The sequence below is a fragment of the Oculina patagonica genome, chromosome 13, assembly GCF_052425735.1.
Source record: "Oculina patagonica isolate OP01 chromosome 13, crgOcupat, whole genome shotgun sequence".
Taxonomy (NCBI): Eukaryota; Metazoa; Cnidaria; class Anthozoa; order Scleractinia; family Oculinidae; genus Oculina; species Oculina patagonica.
Genome location: NC_135770.1, coordinates 19105623 through 19125371, shown reverse-complemented (window position 1 = coordinate 19125371; position 19749 = coordinate 19105623). Strand labels below are relative to the sequence as shown.

The 19749-nt window shown below is 38.3% G+C and overlaps 2 protein-coding genes across 2 annotated transcripts; both read right to left on the bottom strand.

Moving 5' to 3' along the window:
- Positions 1-2217: 2217 nt before the first annotated feature.
- LOC144634592 (uncharacterized) lies at positions 2218-16580 on the bottom strand. Its single transcript, XM_078493604.1, has 8 exons — positions 16467-16580; positions 14362-14621; positions 14104-14218; positions 13429-13551; positions 12226-12309; positions 9449-9482; positions 8760-8895; positions 2218-4710 (listed from the first exon to the last, which is right to left on the bottom strand). The coding sequence occupies exons 1-8, from the start codon at positions 16537-16539 to the stop codon at positions 4195-4197; spliced, it is 1341 nt and encodes a 446-aa protein (XP_078349730.1). The 5' UTR covers positions 16540-16580; the 3' UTR covers positions 2218-4194.
- LOC144634562 (uncharacterized) lies at positions 6232-8425 on the bottom strand. Its single transcript, XM_078493559.1, has one exon. The coding sequence runs from the start codon at positions 8350-8352 to the stop codon at positions 6490-6492; it is 1863 nt and encodes a 620-aa protein (XP_078349685.1). The 5' UTR covers positions 8353-8425; the 3' UTR covers positions 6232-6489.
- Positions 16581-19749: the final 3169 nt, after the last annotated feature.

Below are 19749 nucleotides of genomic sequence, written 5' to 3'. Positions count from 1 at the left end.
TGTTTATATTGGAACAATTGATTAATAAACGCTGGTGCTTACGGCAATAACTTTACATTCAAGCCATTTACACGTAAACGGTCTCGTCTCGTTCGTAGCAACGAACGATACATTTTCATTCTTCGTAAGGATTCGAAAACTGCCCAAATGTTCTTTAACACGCAAAAATACTACAGTATTCTAATATTTAATTGTCTGGAGTGATTAATAAAACTGCGAGATGCACTTTGACGTAAATTATCAACGGATACTTCTTTTCGTTTCTGTTATGACCTGTTCTGACGTTGTTGTGAAGGGAAAAAACGCACACGAGGAATAAGTTCCACCAAGACGAAAATACCTATGATGTGTTTAAGAGAAAGGTTAAGGTGAAATAAGTCGCTTCACGTTTTTATATGTCTCTGTTATTTTCCATAAATACCTTGACGCACACAATATGCCTCAGAGGTATTGTACTTCTGAGACGTAATGCACGTATTTCATGGTACCTTAAAGCCGATATCAACACTGTGCGTCATTTGCCTTTGTAAAACCGGCGGGAAGTTAAACAAGCTAAGTCGTCCGTGACGGTAACGTGTCAATACACATATCAATGTTTATGCAAGCATCTGGTATGAATTTAAATATCCTCGTGACAAAAGTACTTCAAACTAATACGTTATAAGATAGGTCCTTTTAATCGAATACAAATAAGCAAAAAGTTAAACATTTGGGTTGATAACCACGGACAAACCGTGAGACGGAGTACTAGATAATAATGTTACTGAAAAAAAAATGATGTATTGTTTTCAAGGTCCGATATTCCCTTTCACGATAGAAAGAAACAAGCTAAGACGCGCAAGAAAGTCTGAGCGGTCACGCTGGCACGTGCAATCAGTTGTCCTAACTTTTTTTTATCACTTGCTCGTCCTTGACACTGTTTCCTAACTAATCGAATGCATGGAACATCATGTTTCATTAATCCATTGAAACTGATGATAGGTTAATATCAATAGACAGCGATAACGATTAACTTAAATCGGCAACATTGTGATTCTTGTCATTGAATAAATTGTTTCGGATGGTCGATCGTCATCGACTGATTTATACGCGAGGTATATAATACAGTTATGACTTCATTAGCTAAACATATTTTCTGTGGTTGTGTTGCACGACTAAACGTCATTCTCTACGGTTTGTCAATAACCGCCGAAAGAAGTAACAGCATCCGTATATACAGGATTGCTAGTCTCTTTCTTTCCTTTTACCCCCACAAATTAAGATACCGTTGTGAAGATAAACGACATGGCTATGGTTCTTTAAAGCAACAGACCAAAAAACAAGCCAAAAAAACACATTCCATTAAAGGAGTCTGGAGGCGTGTAGGATTGCATGACATGTTAAAAAGAACGACTTGTTCAGCAAACGGATCACCACTTCATTTTTTTATAACGTCGATCACATTCGATAACAATCGATAAAAATCGACTATTTTGGAAATTCAATAAAATATTTCGTTGTGAGTAATCGATAGTTATCGATTTTTCTCTTTAATAAAGCACGATTATAAAACCGATAACAGGGTGAAGTAGAAATATCATTACGAATGCCCCCGAAAACTTTTCGGCCCTCAACGCCACTGTGTTAGTTTCTGTATCTTAAAAAAAGGAGAGGGGTATAGGCCTGAAACTGTGTTTGAAGAGAACCTCTGTTCATATTAGAAAAATATAAATATGCGGATTAAGCAGCTTTTGTAAGGGTGAGATATTTGTATGGATATTTTCTGGTGCGAAAACTTTTCGGGACCTTTAAGAAATATGCCCCTGAGCCGAAGAATGAACTTAAATCGAATGTACTCTTAGCAATATTGAGCACGAGGGTAGCCAAATGCATTTGCTCGATAACCCGCCACCTTCTGAAATGGGTATTTAACAGGGAAAGAAATGAAAATAAATTAGAAATATTTGGTTCTCAGAAGAAACAAAAATGAAATATTGTTGTTAACTATTATATTTATTAATTTTTTTCTTTTTTTATTAATTTCCGTAAATACGGCGTTAGGAAATTTAGCAGCGCTATACAGGTGCGAATCAAGAAGAATGTTTTATAAGGCTTGGGGTCTAATTTTTACTGGTCATTTCCGCTGTCCGAATGGAGGCCATTGGGCTGAACTAAGGATTGAATTGGTAATACTACGAATGGACAATGAGGACTATGAATGATCATTTGCATTTACAGTTTATTTGTAGTTTCATATTGATCTGATATAAGTGCTTCTGTAAGTAATCGCCTATGTTATTTAGGTTGTCAACAGAACAATATGTCTCAAATTGTATAGCAAGCTTAACAGTTAAACATTAAAGACCTCTTCAGCTCCGTGTGTTTAATTTGTTTTCCCATTTCAGACCATGTGATGTTACCCTTCAGAATAGCTTCTTTCAATTTCGAAAACATCCACATGGAAATGAATTAATAACTTTCAGATAGATAAAGGAAACATTTTCTAGTGAACAACACATAATCTTAAATAGGCAATTGTATTCGCGTACCACACTTAAAAGGTCTATGAAGTCGTTCAGAGTTTCATACGGGACTTTTTCAGTCTGCTTCACTTGCGGTTTCGTTCTGTGAAGTCGATTTAAAACCAATGAAGATTGACGAACTATATCGACAAATCTTACCTTGTACAATTAATTAAAGTGTATATGACATGAAAAATATTTTCTCCTTATTTGAAAGGCCTTTCGAAATACAGAAGAATGGTGCTTTTCTTTTCGAAATATCTTTTTTCGTTTCAGAGATATTGACGTTTTTGTATTATGCAAATTAGATCAGTGATGACGTCACAAGATTTGACTCTAAAAATGGTAAAATACTGAATAAACAATATCTCTAAAACTATTGAAGCAGTGTTCTTGAAACTTGGCACCACAAATGTGCATCACAAAAGAAACAAAATGACACCCTTAGTATTTTTGCCATAGCAACTCTTTTAGCTCCAGTTTCTCTCTGTCAAAAAGACAAATATCCCCATATCTGACCTCTAAAGTGAGACAAAGGGTCCTGCTTAGAACAGACATAGTTCCCATATTGCCTTAATTCCCACCATTGGTTTGGCTGCGCTAGATGGTTCTTGGTTTAAGACAAAAACTGGGAATTTCAGTTTTTATTGAGACAGCACCAGCGGCAAAACTGTTGTCATGGCAACAGCCCTAAGAGTAACATTTTGTTTCTTTTGTGATGCACATTTGTGGTGCCAAGTTCCAAGAACACTGTTTTAATAGTTTTAGAGATATTGTTTATTCAGTATTTTACCATTTTTTAGAGTCAATCTTATGACGTCATCCCCGATCTAACTTGCATAATACAAAAACGTCAATATCTCTGAAACGAAATGAGATATTTCGAAAAGAAAAACGCCATTCTTCTGTATTTCGAAAGGCTTTTCAAATAAGCAGAAAATATTTTTCATGTCATATACACTTTAAAAGATGCCAAAAAAAAAAACACATGAACAAACAACAAAAACCCTAACCTTCATGGACCTTCAAAGCCAAGATGAGCGAAACAACGCTGATGTAATTTTTGTAAATATTAACCTCGCTACATTTTTTTTCTGCTCGTACACGTTTCATAATTTTACTTGTTTGAACAACACGCCACAGATCGGTTTGCTTGTCCCTCTCGCTTTAAAAACTTATGTGAACGCTATCAACTGTGATCGTCACCTTTCGCTAAAATGAAATTCTATTGAGTAATTCGTGGATTTAGAGGTATTTTTCTGCCAAAGTTTTTTGGCCAAGTTGTGCGTAAATTCTTTTTTTTTTTTCAATTATTATTTTCTACTATAAAAACCCTGCAGTTTTTCTACGTCGTTTTTCTACGACGTCGACGTCGTACGTCTGTTTGGAACAAAGAATTATTGAACGGAGGTCAAAAACGCCATTCCTATCACACAATATTTAGAAACACCATGACTGCATACATGAAGAGCGGAAGTACTAAAATCTTGCTCTGGAAATCGTATGTCTCCAGAGGCTTTCGTTTCTCTTGCCAAGGCCCCGCCTGCTAAGACAAGCGAAAGAGCAATGGGGAAGAGGAATGGTCTCGAAATATCGATACTCGTGAACGGTCAGTCTCGTCAGCTCATTTGCGATACAATGTCTAGCGCTGCGATGGAGAGCAAGTCAAATACTAAGTAGGTTGATCGCCATTCTACTGGACAAAGATATATCCCATGGCTTTTATGTCTTTGTCTCCATTATCTGTTTCATGGGCAGCCACATTTCCACACGTGTTGCTGTTATCAGGATATCCTGCTGTACCAAATCCGATTCTGGAATCACAGCTAGCGCAGTGATTTTCATTGTTACCAAGGAAACCGATTCTCGCTTTCCCGACGTCACTAACTGCATTAAACCCTTCTCTGTTACAGTTAACCTGCAGAGAGCCATGTGAGCCAAGCAATGTTTTCCACGTGTCACGGCCCAGTGATGTCGCGCGAAATTGCCCGTCAGCGATCAGTGAATAGAGCGAGTCAGCGGTCTTGTTTATGGCGATGAAAAACACGTCAGACTCCCCTGGGATCTTCATACCGAGACATATCTTGGAGAAGGGGGTGCTCCAGTAGGTGGGTAGCTTCGTCTCATGTGTATCAAACCCTGTCTCTCCTCCGGTAGGGTTGAATATTTCGTTGTTGGTCCAAAAGCTGGAGTCATAGTGGAAGGAGCTCTACGAAAAAAATGGCACATTGATAGTAATTGAAATTCCTTACATCAAAGGGAATTATGTCCGAGCAAGGTAATAAACTTGGGTCACCATAATAAACCTTGGGTTAGCCTGGTCATGGCTTCTCAAGAAAATATATTAGTAGTGTTCTTGTTATTTGCATTTTCAGAGCTCTATTGTTCCACCTCTTATCTCCGTTATTTTAAGCTTTTTTTGTAAATCTTAAACTCCTTTCTCCTTTTAACTTGAACTATTTTTCTTTGTTTAAACTGGTACCCGGTGATATTAGCAGCATTCAACTTGGTTTATTTGCGGAAAGCTTCTTGGTGTCAACTGGTAATAAGAACGTAGTGCTTTCACCTGCAACAGTCAAGCAACTTGCAGATACGAGAAATGGAGCAGCCCCCCGATAGGCCAAAACCGCACATATTTCTAGAGAATGGAGCCTGGAGCAACGGCAAATAAGAAACACTGGTAATCTATAGATCGTTTTCACTCACGTGACTAAAATCTTGACAACCGTTGCTACGCCGCCATATTGGTGTACCAAAATGTAAACAAAGCCGAGTCGCGTCCTTATAATAATCATGGTGTTGTGCATGATTGTTGGATGTGGAAGCAAAAGCGGCCGCGATAAAGGCGTACATTTCGCTCGAGTACCTTCTGTAGTTACTAATCAAGGTGAAGAAGCCGAGAAGCTGTCAAGAGAGAGGCGAATGCGCTGGATTTCTGCGATTAGTAGGGCAGATCTTACTGATGAAATTTTAAACAACGATCGCATATGCGGTAAACATTTTGTTTCAGGACAAGCGGCTAAAAGCTGGGACAAATATAATGTTGACTGGGTGCCTACATTAAACCTTGGACACGAGAAGAAACAGGATAAAACGAATCTAGAACAAGCTGCGCAGCGAGGGCAGAGGGTAATCGAGAAAGAGAGAAAACGCAAGGAACAACAAGAGCGCGAGCGAGCGTTGGCTGAAGAAATCGCGGCTAAAAAGTTAAAACTAAATGAACCCGGTGGTCAAGTTTCTGATATTTTGTTTGAAAATGAGCAATCAGCACAAGTGGATGCGTCTTCACAGACAGACGAGTTTGAATATTTATTCTCCGAGGCACCAAAACAAAGGCCTTTCATCGAATCCGAACTTCGCAACGACGACAAAAAGGTAAATTTCTACACTGGACTTCCATCCTTTGAGATATTAAACATTGTATTCTGTCAAATAGAACGTTTCGTCACTCGCAAATCCCAACTGTTGACTCCTTTTGTTCTTACTCTCATGAAGCTTAAACTCAACATGCCACTCGAAGATTTGGCTTACCGCTTCAATGTGTCAGTTCCTACCATTTCAAGGGTATTTCAAGCGTGGATGATTGTAATGGACGCGAGACTTTCTTCACTGATCAACTGGCCAGAACGTGAAGATTTGTGGCGTACTATGCCACAGTGTTTTCAGTTTTCATTTGGAAAAAAAACTACTGTCATCATAGATTGTTTTGAAGTTTTTATTGACAGGCCCTCAAACCTTCTTGCACGGGCACAAACTTTTTCCTCTTATAAACACCATAACACGGTCAAAGTCCTGATTGGTATTACACCACAAGAAACAATTTCATTTGTTTCTAAAGCCTGGGGTGGGAGGACCTCTGACAAGTTTTTGACAGAGAACTGTGGTATTATGGAGAAGTTGTTGCCTGGTGATCTTGTCATGGCTGACAGGGGATTCACCATTCATGAATCCCTTGTGTTCAAACAAGCTCAGCTTGCAATTCCAGCCTTTATACGGGGAAAAGATCAACTGGATCCGGTGGATGTCGAAAAAACGAGAGGAATTGCAAATGTGCGGATTCACGTCGAGCGAGTGATTGGCCTGCTTCGAAGGAAGTACACTTTCCAATCTGACATTCAGGGTTGCTGCAGCTCACAGTGTCTTCTATCGTTGCATTTCTGCAGTAGCACACTGAGTCTACCTTTCTTTCTTTTGACTTCACATCGTGTCGCCTGGTATACCACCTGCCAAGCACTTCGGGTAAAACACAGATCCTCCAAAAATTTGTTAGTTTTGGTACCACTGTTGTCCAGTGGTTAATGTCTGGCAAAAGTCTTTGATGTACAAGTGCTTCTTCCCTACCTGCCCCCAAAGCATAGACCACAAAGTCACAATACTGCCGCTTGACCGTAAAAATTTGCTGTTGACACTGATAGTAGTACTGGTGGTTTTTCTTTAGGCTATATTTACCAGTGCTGTCCTTTTCTAAACATGAAGAAGGTTTGAGAACGTAACTCTCAAAGTCACAGTTTTCAACACAGTAAGGGCATTTGACCTCACCGCAGCCCTCCCCACAACAATCGCATGAACACAGAAAGTCAGGGGAAGCATGCAACCATGGATGCTCTTCATTTATAAATAGTCCACATTTAACTATTCTGAAATTGACATGTGTCTCTTTCATTATCTTTTCATATGCATTAATTGCATCCTGTTCGTGTTTACAACCATGGCGAATTGCATCTGTGGTTAGTTTGTTCAGTTCCGGGTAACAAATTGATTGGATAAGAGAATTTGAGGGCAATGCAGGGTTTGTTTGACATGCTGCCTTACTTTTTGAAGCTCCAATCCTACCAGCTCTGTGTTTAAAGAAGTTGTTCCCCTTGGCCTGACTGATAGTGTCTCTCTCTACTTGAGCAATCTGCTCCTTGGTTACTTCAATCTTTACCTCCTTACAAACCTGTAACAGTTCAGGATAAGTTAGGTCAAGGTTCTTTTGATTGAAATGATCAGTAACAGTAGGAATCGTGCGGCTTTTAACTACATAGCTATCGGCATATTCAGGTATTAAGCTAAGTGCAATCGGTTTGATTTGACACTTGCTTAGAGCCGCATAAAACGTGTCCATTTCCGCCTTCGTGGGCTCCGGAATTTTCTTAACTGCAGCAGGTTGTGGGGATGCATCAGGAACTGGTTCGTCACAAAGGTTAGCAATCTTACCATCCAAATCGGCCTTCATTTTCTTTGCCGAAGTAAAGTTTATATCTCGGACCCTTGCATACTCCACGTGGTCCACGTAAGTGGGAAGAAGCCACGAGCATTTAACTTGCGTACACGAAAGTTTGCCATTAATTTTCGTCCACGCTTCCAAGTAGAAAAGCACACTGGCTATGTGCGAGCACGATTCTGCTAGCCCAGCCTTACAACCTCGACAGTGAGCGGATACAATTGTTCCTTCAGTTTCTGTAATAATCCAAATTGGGATCAAAGAGTCATTCATGCGCTGTGAATGTCTCACCTTCGCTAAAACCACAAACTTGTCTGCGATTATGTGGCCTTGAACGCTAGCAATGAACCCAGACACCATCTGATTATAAGCTTCAAGGCTTCTGAAAGCCTTAAACTGCTGCTGTGTATAAAAGCTTGTCTCCAAAACAAGGTAAAATAACAGATCTGTGGATTCCACTGGAGGCAAGCAGTCCGCTTCAAAATGTTTTCCTTCGATAAGCACGGGATCGATTCCAATTACTGAGATTTTATCCAAATAACGCTGCTTAACATGCGGTTCCAGCTTCTTAGCGTAGTCGGATAACGGAAAACTACTTAAATCAGGCTTTTTTGCCGACTTTTGATCACATTTTGAGGTATTCATGTCGAAAACAAGGCTTGGATTGTAGTTCTGAGTTGCATTTGCATTGATTACGCAATTAAAAGTGGTACACCAATATGGCCGACCGGAAGTAGTGTGACGTCACGTGAAAACGATCTATATACCTGACGTGAAAAAGAAAAATCCCCATGCTTATACCAATAGTCGAACGAATTCAATTAAATCTTCAGGTTCATTTTTTGTCACTTTGGATATTTTCACTTTGTTTCTACACTTTTTTTTCTTTCGAGAATGTGCTTGTAGACCATCGAACCACCATTTTTATGTTTTTGCACCAGATTGTAACATAATTAAGTTGTAACACACAAAACTACTGCCTGCAGAACGATTACGCAATTCGACTACTTTTATAATTAATTTGCTCATTTATTACAGGGACGTGTAAGTACCTGCGTGCCGTCAATCTTCATGACCAGCGTCCAACCGCCTCCACCACATGCCCCAAGGCCAGCGTTTGTTAGGTGACAGTAAACAAGAATGCTTTCATTTCCTACATTCAATCGGTACGCCTTGTTTTCACTGGACCTGAAAAATTCACTATTGATTGGCATTCTCGACAACAACATTAAACACAAACGTCCTCTCTGTGGAGTTATTCATCGCCTACCTTACAATTATTGTTTATTAACGCTAATACGATGCGATACCATGCAATGCAATCCAATGCAATACAATGTAAATCATTTTTTAATTTGTAATGCATTTCTTTTCTTAAACTCCATTATTTGCACTTCCCTAAGTGAAACTGTTCGCTAACAATACGCGAGTTTAAGAAGAGAGGGGTAAAATGCTAAAACACTGAGGGAAAATTAACGCGATTAAAAAAAAAATGCGGTCGAAACAGGAGCAAAAACAGAAAAAAATGTCTCACGCGAAAGACATTTTGCTGAGGAAAATTTTATCGTTTTCTCTCCAGCAGTTGGAATTCTTCAACCAGATTTTAACTATTCCTTTTCTAGGATGGTCACCTCTCTCATACAGGCACCTAAAGCTTTAAACAAATAGTTTAATTACAGATTAATCAGTTAAGCTGCTTTGTGTCTAGTTTTAAGCTGTGTAACTGAAATCGACCACTTACGAATTACTGTCGTAAAGGTCCTTGCATGTCATAGCTGTATCGTCAAGGAGAGATAAATATTCAAAACAGGAAAGTTAGCATTTTTTTCACTTATATATTATTGGTTAAATTAAAAATCACAGCAAATAATAGTAATATTCATTTATAGTTTGACAATGTAACAATTAACAATTATTGGATGAGGTTGAGCATGATAGCGATAATTATCAAGGCCAAAGTTTCTGTTATCTGCCGAAGCCGAAGGCTGAGGCGGATAACAGAATCTGAGGCCTTGATAATTATCGCTATCATGCGAAAACAGAATCCAATAATTGTTTTATTATGCACATTCCTGAGCTGCACTTGTAAAGACAAGAGCGCGCACAAACTTTATTGTTTATATACTTTTATAAGCTTACAACCTTTCGTCACTTCTGCATGCATAAAACTATTGTCTGTAGGTATGACGTCACTTCTACATTTGTAAAATCTAATGTCTGTAGGTATGACGTCACTTCTACATTTGTAAAATCTAGCAGGAGGGCATTTTGCGTGCGCATGCGTCGATATGGGCTAGTGCGCACGACAGAGAAGTTCTGCTATCGATTGTTTACATATTTTTCACAATTTATGGCCTAATTTTCAGCTCAAAATAAAAGGTGTTTTAAGTTTTATTTGCTGTATACGATACCAAGAGTCCTTGCTTTATCTTCTGACAACAACCAGCATACTTTGGTGTCGGCGTGCCGTTTATCTGATCGACTTTGGCTATGTGTATTAAACATTGCGCGTGGACAAATGGCGACCGAATGTCGAGAACCGTAATACCTTGCCCATGTTTTTAATAGCTGGGAGATCTAAACGGACAAAGAGCTACGGCTACTTAGTACTAAAATATAAAATAGCAGTTTTAACTATACCATGTTATAATCAAGTATCCCGGGTTTGACCGAGTGGTCATGATTTTGTTCAGATTTTTCATAAAACTTTCATTTCATTGTTCTCACAATGCAAAAATCTCAAAATCTAACCTTGATCTCCAGCGTCTACCGATGATAGATGGAGCCTGAAGTACTTGAACTATCGTCTAATGCTGCGAATGTAGCGTTAAAAATGGTCTATTGTGGTAATTTTTAGCTTTCTTTAACGTACGTTCTCGCTGGTTTATTCTAACAGAGAAACTATCGTTTGTGATTATTTCCTTAAACTTAAGCATTGGTCAAAATAAATTCACATTTCGATGTACCACAATTATTCCGTTGAACAAGAAAAGAATTACTGAGATCGGTCTTAATTTTAAAGTGTTATGGTAATTCTTTGCTGGTAGACTATTTGTTTACATTTTACTATGTTAATTAGTACATTTTTGGCTCCTTTAACAAAATCTAGCCTTGATCACCAGTCAAAAAATAGCATGAAACAAACAAGCGATATATATATTTTTCAGAAACGTTCTAATAACTGCTGCATAAAATGTCTTTTAAGAAATAATTTTTAACTATAAACAATGTTATTTTCAAATTTTCATTTCAACGTTTGTTTCTTTAAGATTGATGTCCGTTCTGTTATAACGACTGCTTTACTTCTGTGTCGCCTAAATGTGATTCTGTGTCGCCTAAATGTGTCCAGGAAACCCTGTTTGCCAGGCGAGGGCAAGTTGGCCTTGCTTTAGAGTCATCAATGAGCTGGATTATCATGTGCAGAACACCCAAACATGTCTTTCCCCTCAGGGAAAACCCTTTTCTTTGGTGGCCGTCCCTTTAGGCAAAAATCTCCCGACAAGCTATAATATTGCTCGCACTCTGCTTGTATTACAGCAATTGATTTGATATGAAGTTTTGATCTTAATATATCACACTCCAGCACACGATAAATGTTTTCCTCTTTTTACGGCCTGTTTGATTTCTGTCGGTGAAGGCTTTCCTACCTGTCCCACATATTTTCCCATTATTTTCAACAACGATCCCGAAGCAGGCCAGAAAATCTGCTTTATAAGAGCCTTGCAACACACAAAACACTTTTTTTTAGCAAAATTTACGTCTATATTAAATTATGTGACGATAAACAGTACAAAAAACAAAGTTTGAATCTTCCGCGCCATTTTTATTCCCAAGATCACGCGGTCTTTGTACAGCGGTTGCACGCATGCGCCCGCAAAATGCCCTCCTGCTGTAAAATCTAATGTCTGTAGGTATGACGTAAGAGAAACAGCAAGCAAGAATTAGCTGCGTGCTTATAGCCAATCAAAATCAAGCTGGTGACACCAATGTATAATAATAGGTTTTCAATTACAATAACCTAAACAACATTACACTAATAAAGTATAAATGAAATACAACCCCTTAAGTCTGCTAAAATTAAAACATAAAATAAACACTAATAAAATGCTTGTTTTGTTTGCTCGCTTAAATTGATCGATTAAAGTAGTTTTGACGGTAGCTTGTTCTATAATTTCAGCGCAGCCTCTGCAAAAGCCCTATCACCGAGGGTAGAAGGAGTCTTTACAACGGGTTGTGTCAAAAGCAGTTCATCATTTCATCTAAGGCTATAGTTCAATTTTGACTTGACAGATATACGATCAGAAATAAATTTGCAAAGTAATCAACATACCATTTGAAACAAGAAGTCGATCCAAGTAAGAAGTAATAAATTTCATGCCTCTGCTAAAAAGAACACATTCTATTCGTTGCCTATGCGAATTTCCACATCTCTTCCCTACGGTAAACGATCATCACCCCCACAGATTATATGATTGGTCAGAAAATGATCTAAATGTAAAAGAAGCGAATTCAACTCACCGAGGCATTCATAAGATCCTTTGGTGTTATAACATGATTTCGGAGCACTGCAGTTATGTCCTTCTGTGGCACACTCATCGATATCTTGAAAGAATGAGACGCATTAAGACAAGATTAAAATAAAATTGTTATATTGAGAGAGGAAGCCACAACAGCTCTAGTTTGTTTTCATGCGGATCCTCTTTCCAGGTCGAATTGGAATTTGTTTTATTTTTTTATTTTGTTGTTTTTTTTTTTTTGGAGGGAGGAAAACCGGAGAACCCGGGGAAATACCATCGGAGCAAGGCGAGAACCAATAACAAACTCAACCCACAAGTGGCACCGGGCCGGAATCGAACCCTGGTCACATTGGTTCGAGGCGAGCGCTTTTACAACTTCCTCATCCAACACAATAGAATTAAATTTGATTTAATTTAAGCTCTTGCTTGAAACCTGTTAACCCTCGGACGTACAAGGGGGGGGGGGGGGGGGGGGGGTTTCCAAATTTCGAAAAGAGGATTCAATCTACACTGCTGAAACTTTCAGTAGGGGGGGGGGTTGGATGCCACCCCCCCATAAGGTTTTTTCCAAATTTCGAAAAGAGGATTCAATCTACAATGCTGAAACTTTCAGTAGCTGTTCATTCATCCTTTACAGAAATTTTGATATGTCAACCATGTGTCCATGACATTTGACGTTGCCATGGCAACGTCATAAATACAGGCAGGTCTTGCCTATAATCGTCATTTTTAACATTTTTCTTTATGTTTTCCAGTTTTTTTGAAACAGAAGTGCAAGATTTGTTTATATTTACATTCCATAAGCATTCTGGCTTGATTTTGCATCAATTTCCGTTATTTTGTGACTTTCTAAGAAAATGTTGAAATCCAAGATGGCGGATCCAAGATGTCGGCTCAAATGACGTCACGTGACGTCATATGACGTCACAGCCAATTAAAATTATGTCATCTTGTAGAGTAAGCTAAGGGCTTTCTTATCAGTGTAAAATAATCTCGCTACGCCTTAATATAATGAAAACTCCGGGGAGGGGTTCCATCCACCCCCCCCCCCCCTTGTACGATGGTGTGGGTGTGAGTTTGCTTGTACGTCCGAGGGTTAATCTTGAAATGGTCACTGCGACTACAAATTTTGATGCCACAATGTGCGTTTGACGGCCAGTTGTAAAGCAAATCACTTTAAAAAAAATAAAGTTCGAAAATTAACCTTCGCAGTCATGTCCGTCTCCATAATATCCAGATTTACAAGTGCAGTTATAAGACCCTTCAGTGTTATTACACGCAGCATCAACACTGCAGCTATGTGTTCCGACAGCACACTCGTCAATATCTGCAAAAAAAAAATCCAGTGATTAGCTCTATAATTTATTCAGTGTTAAGTGGGAAACAACATAAAATCACAATTCGTTCGGAAAGGATTCATTTCGATTTGTTTTTGCTTTAGTTTCTAACAAACTGGCTGCGGATCTGTCATTCAAAAGGGTTACAAGGCCGATAAAACAGAACTAATAACATTGCGTTGAAATATATTATATTTTTTGCCAGTCGTATCGTTTTTATTACTTTTGGAGGAATCAAAACACAGCGGTATTAACCGAGGATGCCACACCACCCGCTTTTCTCTAAAAAAAAAAAACCTTTTTTTGGTCGGCCTTCCGTAATGATCTACGTAGCTGTTCAGTTGTTGTTTTTTTTTTTTCGTTTATTACAATAGTAGTAAAATTGGTGAATGATGTCAATGGAGTGTTATAACTAGTTTACTTGCACTTTTACCAGTCGAACTGCCTCATACCATGTATAGTATGTCTACGTAAGAAATTTACGTAAATCGATACCGCCTTACGTAATACGCAGAAACGAAAAGCAGGCTTGTTTTTCTCACCACTTTCACAATCCTGACCAGAAAATCCAGGAGAGCACAAACAGCGATACCCTCTGTCTATAAAACCGGTTTGACAAGTTGCCTTGTTCTTACAAAGGTTGTTGACACAGGCATTCTAAAAATTAGAAAAGTTAGATTTTTACTTTAGCACACAATTTTTTTCGAGCACAACAGTAATCACACTAAAATAATGCCTAGTATACACTGAAGTGCCAGTTCAACGTTTTGTATGTAACCAGTTTTCTGACTCGTTCTTACCTTTGCTCCACGATATATATAATTTGGGTTTTCCTCCAGGTCTTCCTCGTTTCCTTCATGGGTAGCATTACTCAATTCACATTTGAGTTTCCCAACTTCATTTTTCGCAACCAAATTATAACTAAAACAGTTAGGTTCCATGTAGCATAGCGCACCGCAAAATTCATTGTCCATGACGTCGGCGCTGCGAATCATGTGGTTTATTAAACGTTTACCCTCGAACATTTGGGCTGCTCTAAACTCCAAGTTACGACACTGGTCTGAAGAAAAAAATAACAAGGAAAAAACATTTTCGTTCAGAATCAATGTTAATCACTAGGATGTCCCTTCGAAATCACCCTGTTGAGTCCACCGCCAATCATTAGTCCTAACGCGGATCTCATTATTTCCGAACTGCTGTCTTTGGATCTGCCGTCTTAAATGTCTTGATTTTTCAAAAAAAACAATGAAGCAAAAGTAGCCAAAATTAACTTAAGGATAATTTTAATGGCTAAACGGGAAATTGCAAATAAATTTGGTAGAGCATGGCTGTTGGCAACACTTACTAAACAATTACATGCGATAGAGACTCATTACATGGCTAACCTCTTGTGCTTATTATTTACTACAAATACACACCGTACTACAAAGCCATCATTATTTTCAAAGTTTACAAGCCACAATTAGTAACCGTTCCGTCTCATTAATTTTTGGGGTGTTGACAAGCAACATTCTGATTAACTTTACTTTACGCAAGAACAAATACAATTGTTATACATCCGCAGTTTCTTTTGCTCTTAAGACGATCTCCATTGGCTGATTCGTGATCACGTGATCTGTCATTAATTTAAAAGTGTATACCGATCGGGAAACATTCCCATCAAATGTATCCCGATTAGGATACATTGGCCTAACCGTGATCAATAGGCAGAAAAAGCCATTGATCAAAACGTAACCAAGGACGGTGGCGTAATTGTGGCCTGATGTTTTTGAAGCTCACTTCTCGGCGATTCCAGGAAATTTATCGCTTGTTCTTCCAAAGTCCGCCAAACACAGTAAGACAGTTTGAGACAAAAACCATCGCTTTCTCCTTTTCATTCAAATCACAAAGTCAAAAAGCTTTTAGAGCAGAAGGGTTTCCAAAGTACCTGCAAAGTAAATCGTTTCTTTGCTTTCTTTTTCCGTATTTTGCGATTTATTTGTCGTACATTTGCAGTGTTTGATAAAAGAAAAAAAAGTCGTGATCAGGCGTGCTGTTGTTAACGCTATGTAGATTGTTTGTTTAATTTGTTCTTTAGGATATATAACAAAGCACTTAATGTCTGTTCCCTCGGGAAACAGTAAGTTTTGTTTTCCCTCGAGTCTCGATGTTTCCCTTGACTTCGTTTCGGGAAGCATCGAGTTTCTCGGGAAAACAAAACTAACTGTTTTCCTCTGGACCAGACATTAAGTGTATAATATTATTCAAGGGAAATCGTCCCTTACTGAAGAAACTTACAGTGTTGTTTTGTTGTCCTGCTTAAAATTATTTCTGAGTGATGAGAGATGGAACAAAATCTTACGACCCGGCCCCGAAAGAAAGCCAATGTATGAATTTAAATTTCTAATTCAGGTACTTGATACTCAGGGGGGCTCGACAACGACTACATTAATTTTATTGACGATAACAAATCGCTCGTAATTATAGCAGCAACAAATACATAGTTGTGTTTTGTGGGTAATTCGGCCATGGAAGTGTCCCCTTGAAATCAGACCTTAAAGTATAATCAGCTCAGTTGCAAAAATTCTTCAATTAAATTTTGAGTCTTCTAAATCCCCATTCGCTATCCCTTGATGAAATCCAATTTGTTTCGATGTATGATTTTTAATATTGACCTTTCTGTCCTATTTCTTTTACTGTAATTTAGGTTAAAAAAAATAATCATTTATAAGAATAGAAATAACAAATTGATCACTTCTGTCAATAAAAACGATCCAGTTAGAAAATTGATAGGAATTGTAGTCACCCTTCGCAAGAATCAACTAACGTTATGGCTAAAATATTTATATGTTCTTCTCATAATAGTTTAGATAAAACAAGCAATATTTGCAAAGATTACCATTAAAATTTTTTAGTAGAAACTTACCTACCGAGCAACCGGCCTCTGGTAATACAGACGAAAACAGGAACATGCCCAAGAACATTGGAATGGGAGACATGACTGATCTTGCACGATATATTCCGCAAAAAGCCTTACCGTGTTTTTTAATCTATACAACTTTCAACTAAAAACATTTGTAATGGTCAAGTTGCTGCTGTCGATATGTTTTCGTTGTTTATTTAATTTATTGTTTGTTTGAACCAATGGCGTTCAATTGGCCTCAGTTGTATCCATTGGTGAACTAATGTTTCTTTGCGGTCATTGGTTCAAAGGCAAATATTGTTCATCTATATATTTATCACTGAAAACGTAACACACTTCCTCTGAATAATAACTTGCCCGCTTTTGAAAAATTCTAGAAAAATTGAAGTGTAATCATATTTTAGAAACATATTAAGAGTTATGGATATACTCCTTTTATAATCTTACAATTGAGTAAGGATTCCGCCCTCGGAGAGTGCTCTAGAGACGAAGAATTTTCACATTTACTATATGTTACATCACTCAGCAGTAAAGGAATTTGTTTGAAACTACTTGTGATTTCTTTTTTAAATCTCAATGTCCTCTATTCTTCTTATTTCCTTCGTGTTTGTTTTGGTTGCTTCTGTTTTGCCGGCTTCAAACAGGACCATATATATTATTCAGATTATTTTAGGTTGAGTTGTTTAACTTTCTATTTTCTAAACCAAATCTACAGCCCTTAATTAGTCGAATGAATAGGTGAATATTTGGTTCTGACATTGCGTCAGTGAACTATTCGGCTGAAATCCAAAAAGTGGATTTTTTAACAATTTAACAAATTCTTAAAACTAACCTAAAATGAGATCGACTCTTTACTTCAGGATGAAAGTTCTACGAATTTTAAATGTCGGTTGACATTAAATTGAAAAGAATCCGGTGTGATGTGCATGAGTGCAGTTCAGTAAACATTTCAATAAACCTTTTGTAGCTCTGTCGGCCTCACGGTGACGGATCGAATCTGATGTCGACGTCCGTCATTCTTTAAAGAAAATATATGTATAATGCATAACTGTAAACATACAATAACGTCCTATGGGTCCATTCTGTTGCATTGTAAGCTAACATATGTGACCTTCCACGGGAAAACAGTGACAAAGGTGATAGCACGCCCACAACACGCTAACACAACACGCTTAGCGTGTCTTGTGACACAGATATGCACATATTTAATCACTACAACAATGCAGGACACGCAAGCTTTGTTTCGCACGCTTAACCTTTTGTTTTGATAAGTGTGCTCGAAGTCACGCTTAGCGTGCGACTCGAAAACACGCTTAGCGTGCGACTCGAAGACACGCTTAGCATGCGACTCAAAGTCACGCTTAGCGGGCGACTCGAAGTCACGCTGAGCGTGCGATTTAACACGCTTGAACACTCGAGAACACGCTAGAGTTATGGCTGAAACAACAGTCATTCAGTACAGATTATGTTCGGCGAACATGAAGTGTGAAACTTATTTTCAGAAAGCTTATTTGAAAGTGGCCTTTCAGTGATTTCACGTCGATAGAACAAATGATTTTTCACTGTAGAAAGTAATCGAAGTTAGACATCTCAACACTGCCAATCGATCTAGTTCCGAGAGAGTTTCAAGAGTGCCATTTTTTCGCGAGTCAACTAAATTCAACGATTTTTGGCCCACAAAAACTAGTAGCCAATAAAGATATGTCATTGCCTGTGAAAGACCATGCTTTCCTATCGTACAAGAGAAAAGCCGCGAAATACTGGAATCGAATCTTCTAGCCGCGATACAAATATGGCGTCGCTGACTAATTAAAACATAGCGAAAAGCTATAAAAGACTGAACAAGATAATTGAAATCCTAAGGAACTGGAATTGCAGCTTTTGCTGAACTATACACGGTGCAAAGCTTTCTTGGATGTTTTCTCGAGAATTGAAATTTGTAACAATAACCCCTTTCAACACAAGTTGTTTCCTCGTATTTTCGTTTTCGCGAAGAAATGGTAGGTTAAGAACAACACGATCTTTCTTTATAAAGTAGACTGGACACGCTTTTAGTGCTCGCTCGCACGCCTAGTGTGTTGTGCTGAACACACTAGGTCAGCACAACACACTAGGCGTGCGAGCACAACACACTAGGCGTGCGAGTACAACACACTAGGCGTGCGAGCACAGCACACTAGGCGTGCGAGCGAGCATATCTAGTGTGCTTGACACGCTTTTATGTTCGGCTACGCACGCTTTATTGTGTTTAGTGTGTCCTGTAAAACAAAGGCTTTACTAATGAGGCAAGTGTCAGAACACGCTTTAAGCGTGCTAAAATCGAAATCTATTGTTTTGGAGTGGAAGCGTGTTGTGAGCGTGCTATCACCTTTGTCCCTGTTTTCCCGTGGAGGGTCACATATAGCGTGTTTTTCTAGTACCCTCCTCGACTTACAAATTCCTTGCAATCACGTTATCAGTGCTAAAGGGTCGGAAAGTTTGTCTCTCGACTCTTATTAAAATCTGTGAAGGCTGATAAACAGTTACAACTTTAAACTTTCTAAAACGAATGAAGTTATTGAATTGAATATAAAGTATCAAGACGTGAGCGGTGTAAACATACTGTGTGTAAATAACTTAGCACGTCTGAATAAAAAAAGCCAGTAATTCAAAGGATACATGGGTCAAGTGTTTATTCAAAACCAAGTATATCACAAAATTTTCTATACATTATCCTATTTAATTAACATATCTTAGGAATTAAACACTAGTAATTTTTAGTAAGACAAATATGATGCTATGATATGGTGATCAGCTGAAAACATAATTAAAGCTATATACATTTTTTTCGGTGTCCCAAATTCCTCACACAAAAATAATTTGGTTCAATGGACAATGGGATTAATTAATAATTAAGAAACAGTAGCGTTAAAGTCGTCTGTTTGATCAAGCAAACTTTTATGGCATGGTCAAAACTAATAAACAAATATAACGCACGAGGTAAAGTCTCTTCAGCCACTGTAGCTTCGTAATGCCAATGCAAGAATGAGTTATCTTTGTCTTATGATGTGCAATGATATTTAGCTTATTTTTATTGTCCGGCCCTATCCCCCACCAGGGGGCAAGGAACTAAGAGAGAATTACAAAAGAAAGAGGGGGGGGGGGGGGGGTGAACAGGGGTACGCAAATCCGCCGATCCATGCTATTGTTTAGACGAATCGATCAATCCGCCACAATTTTCGTTAAAATTTGAATCCGCACTACTTGAAAACTTCGTGTGGTATAGTTTCAGTACAATGGATAATTT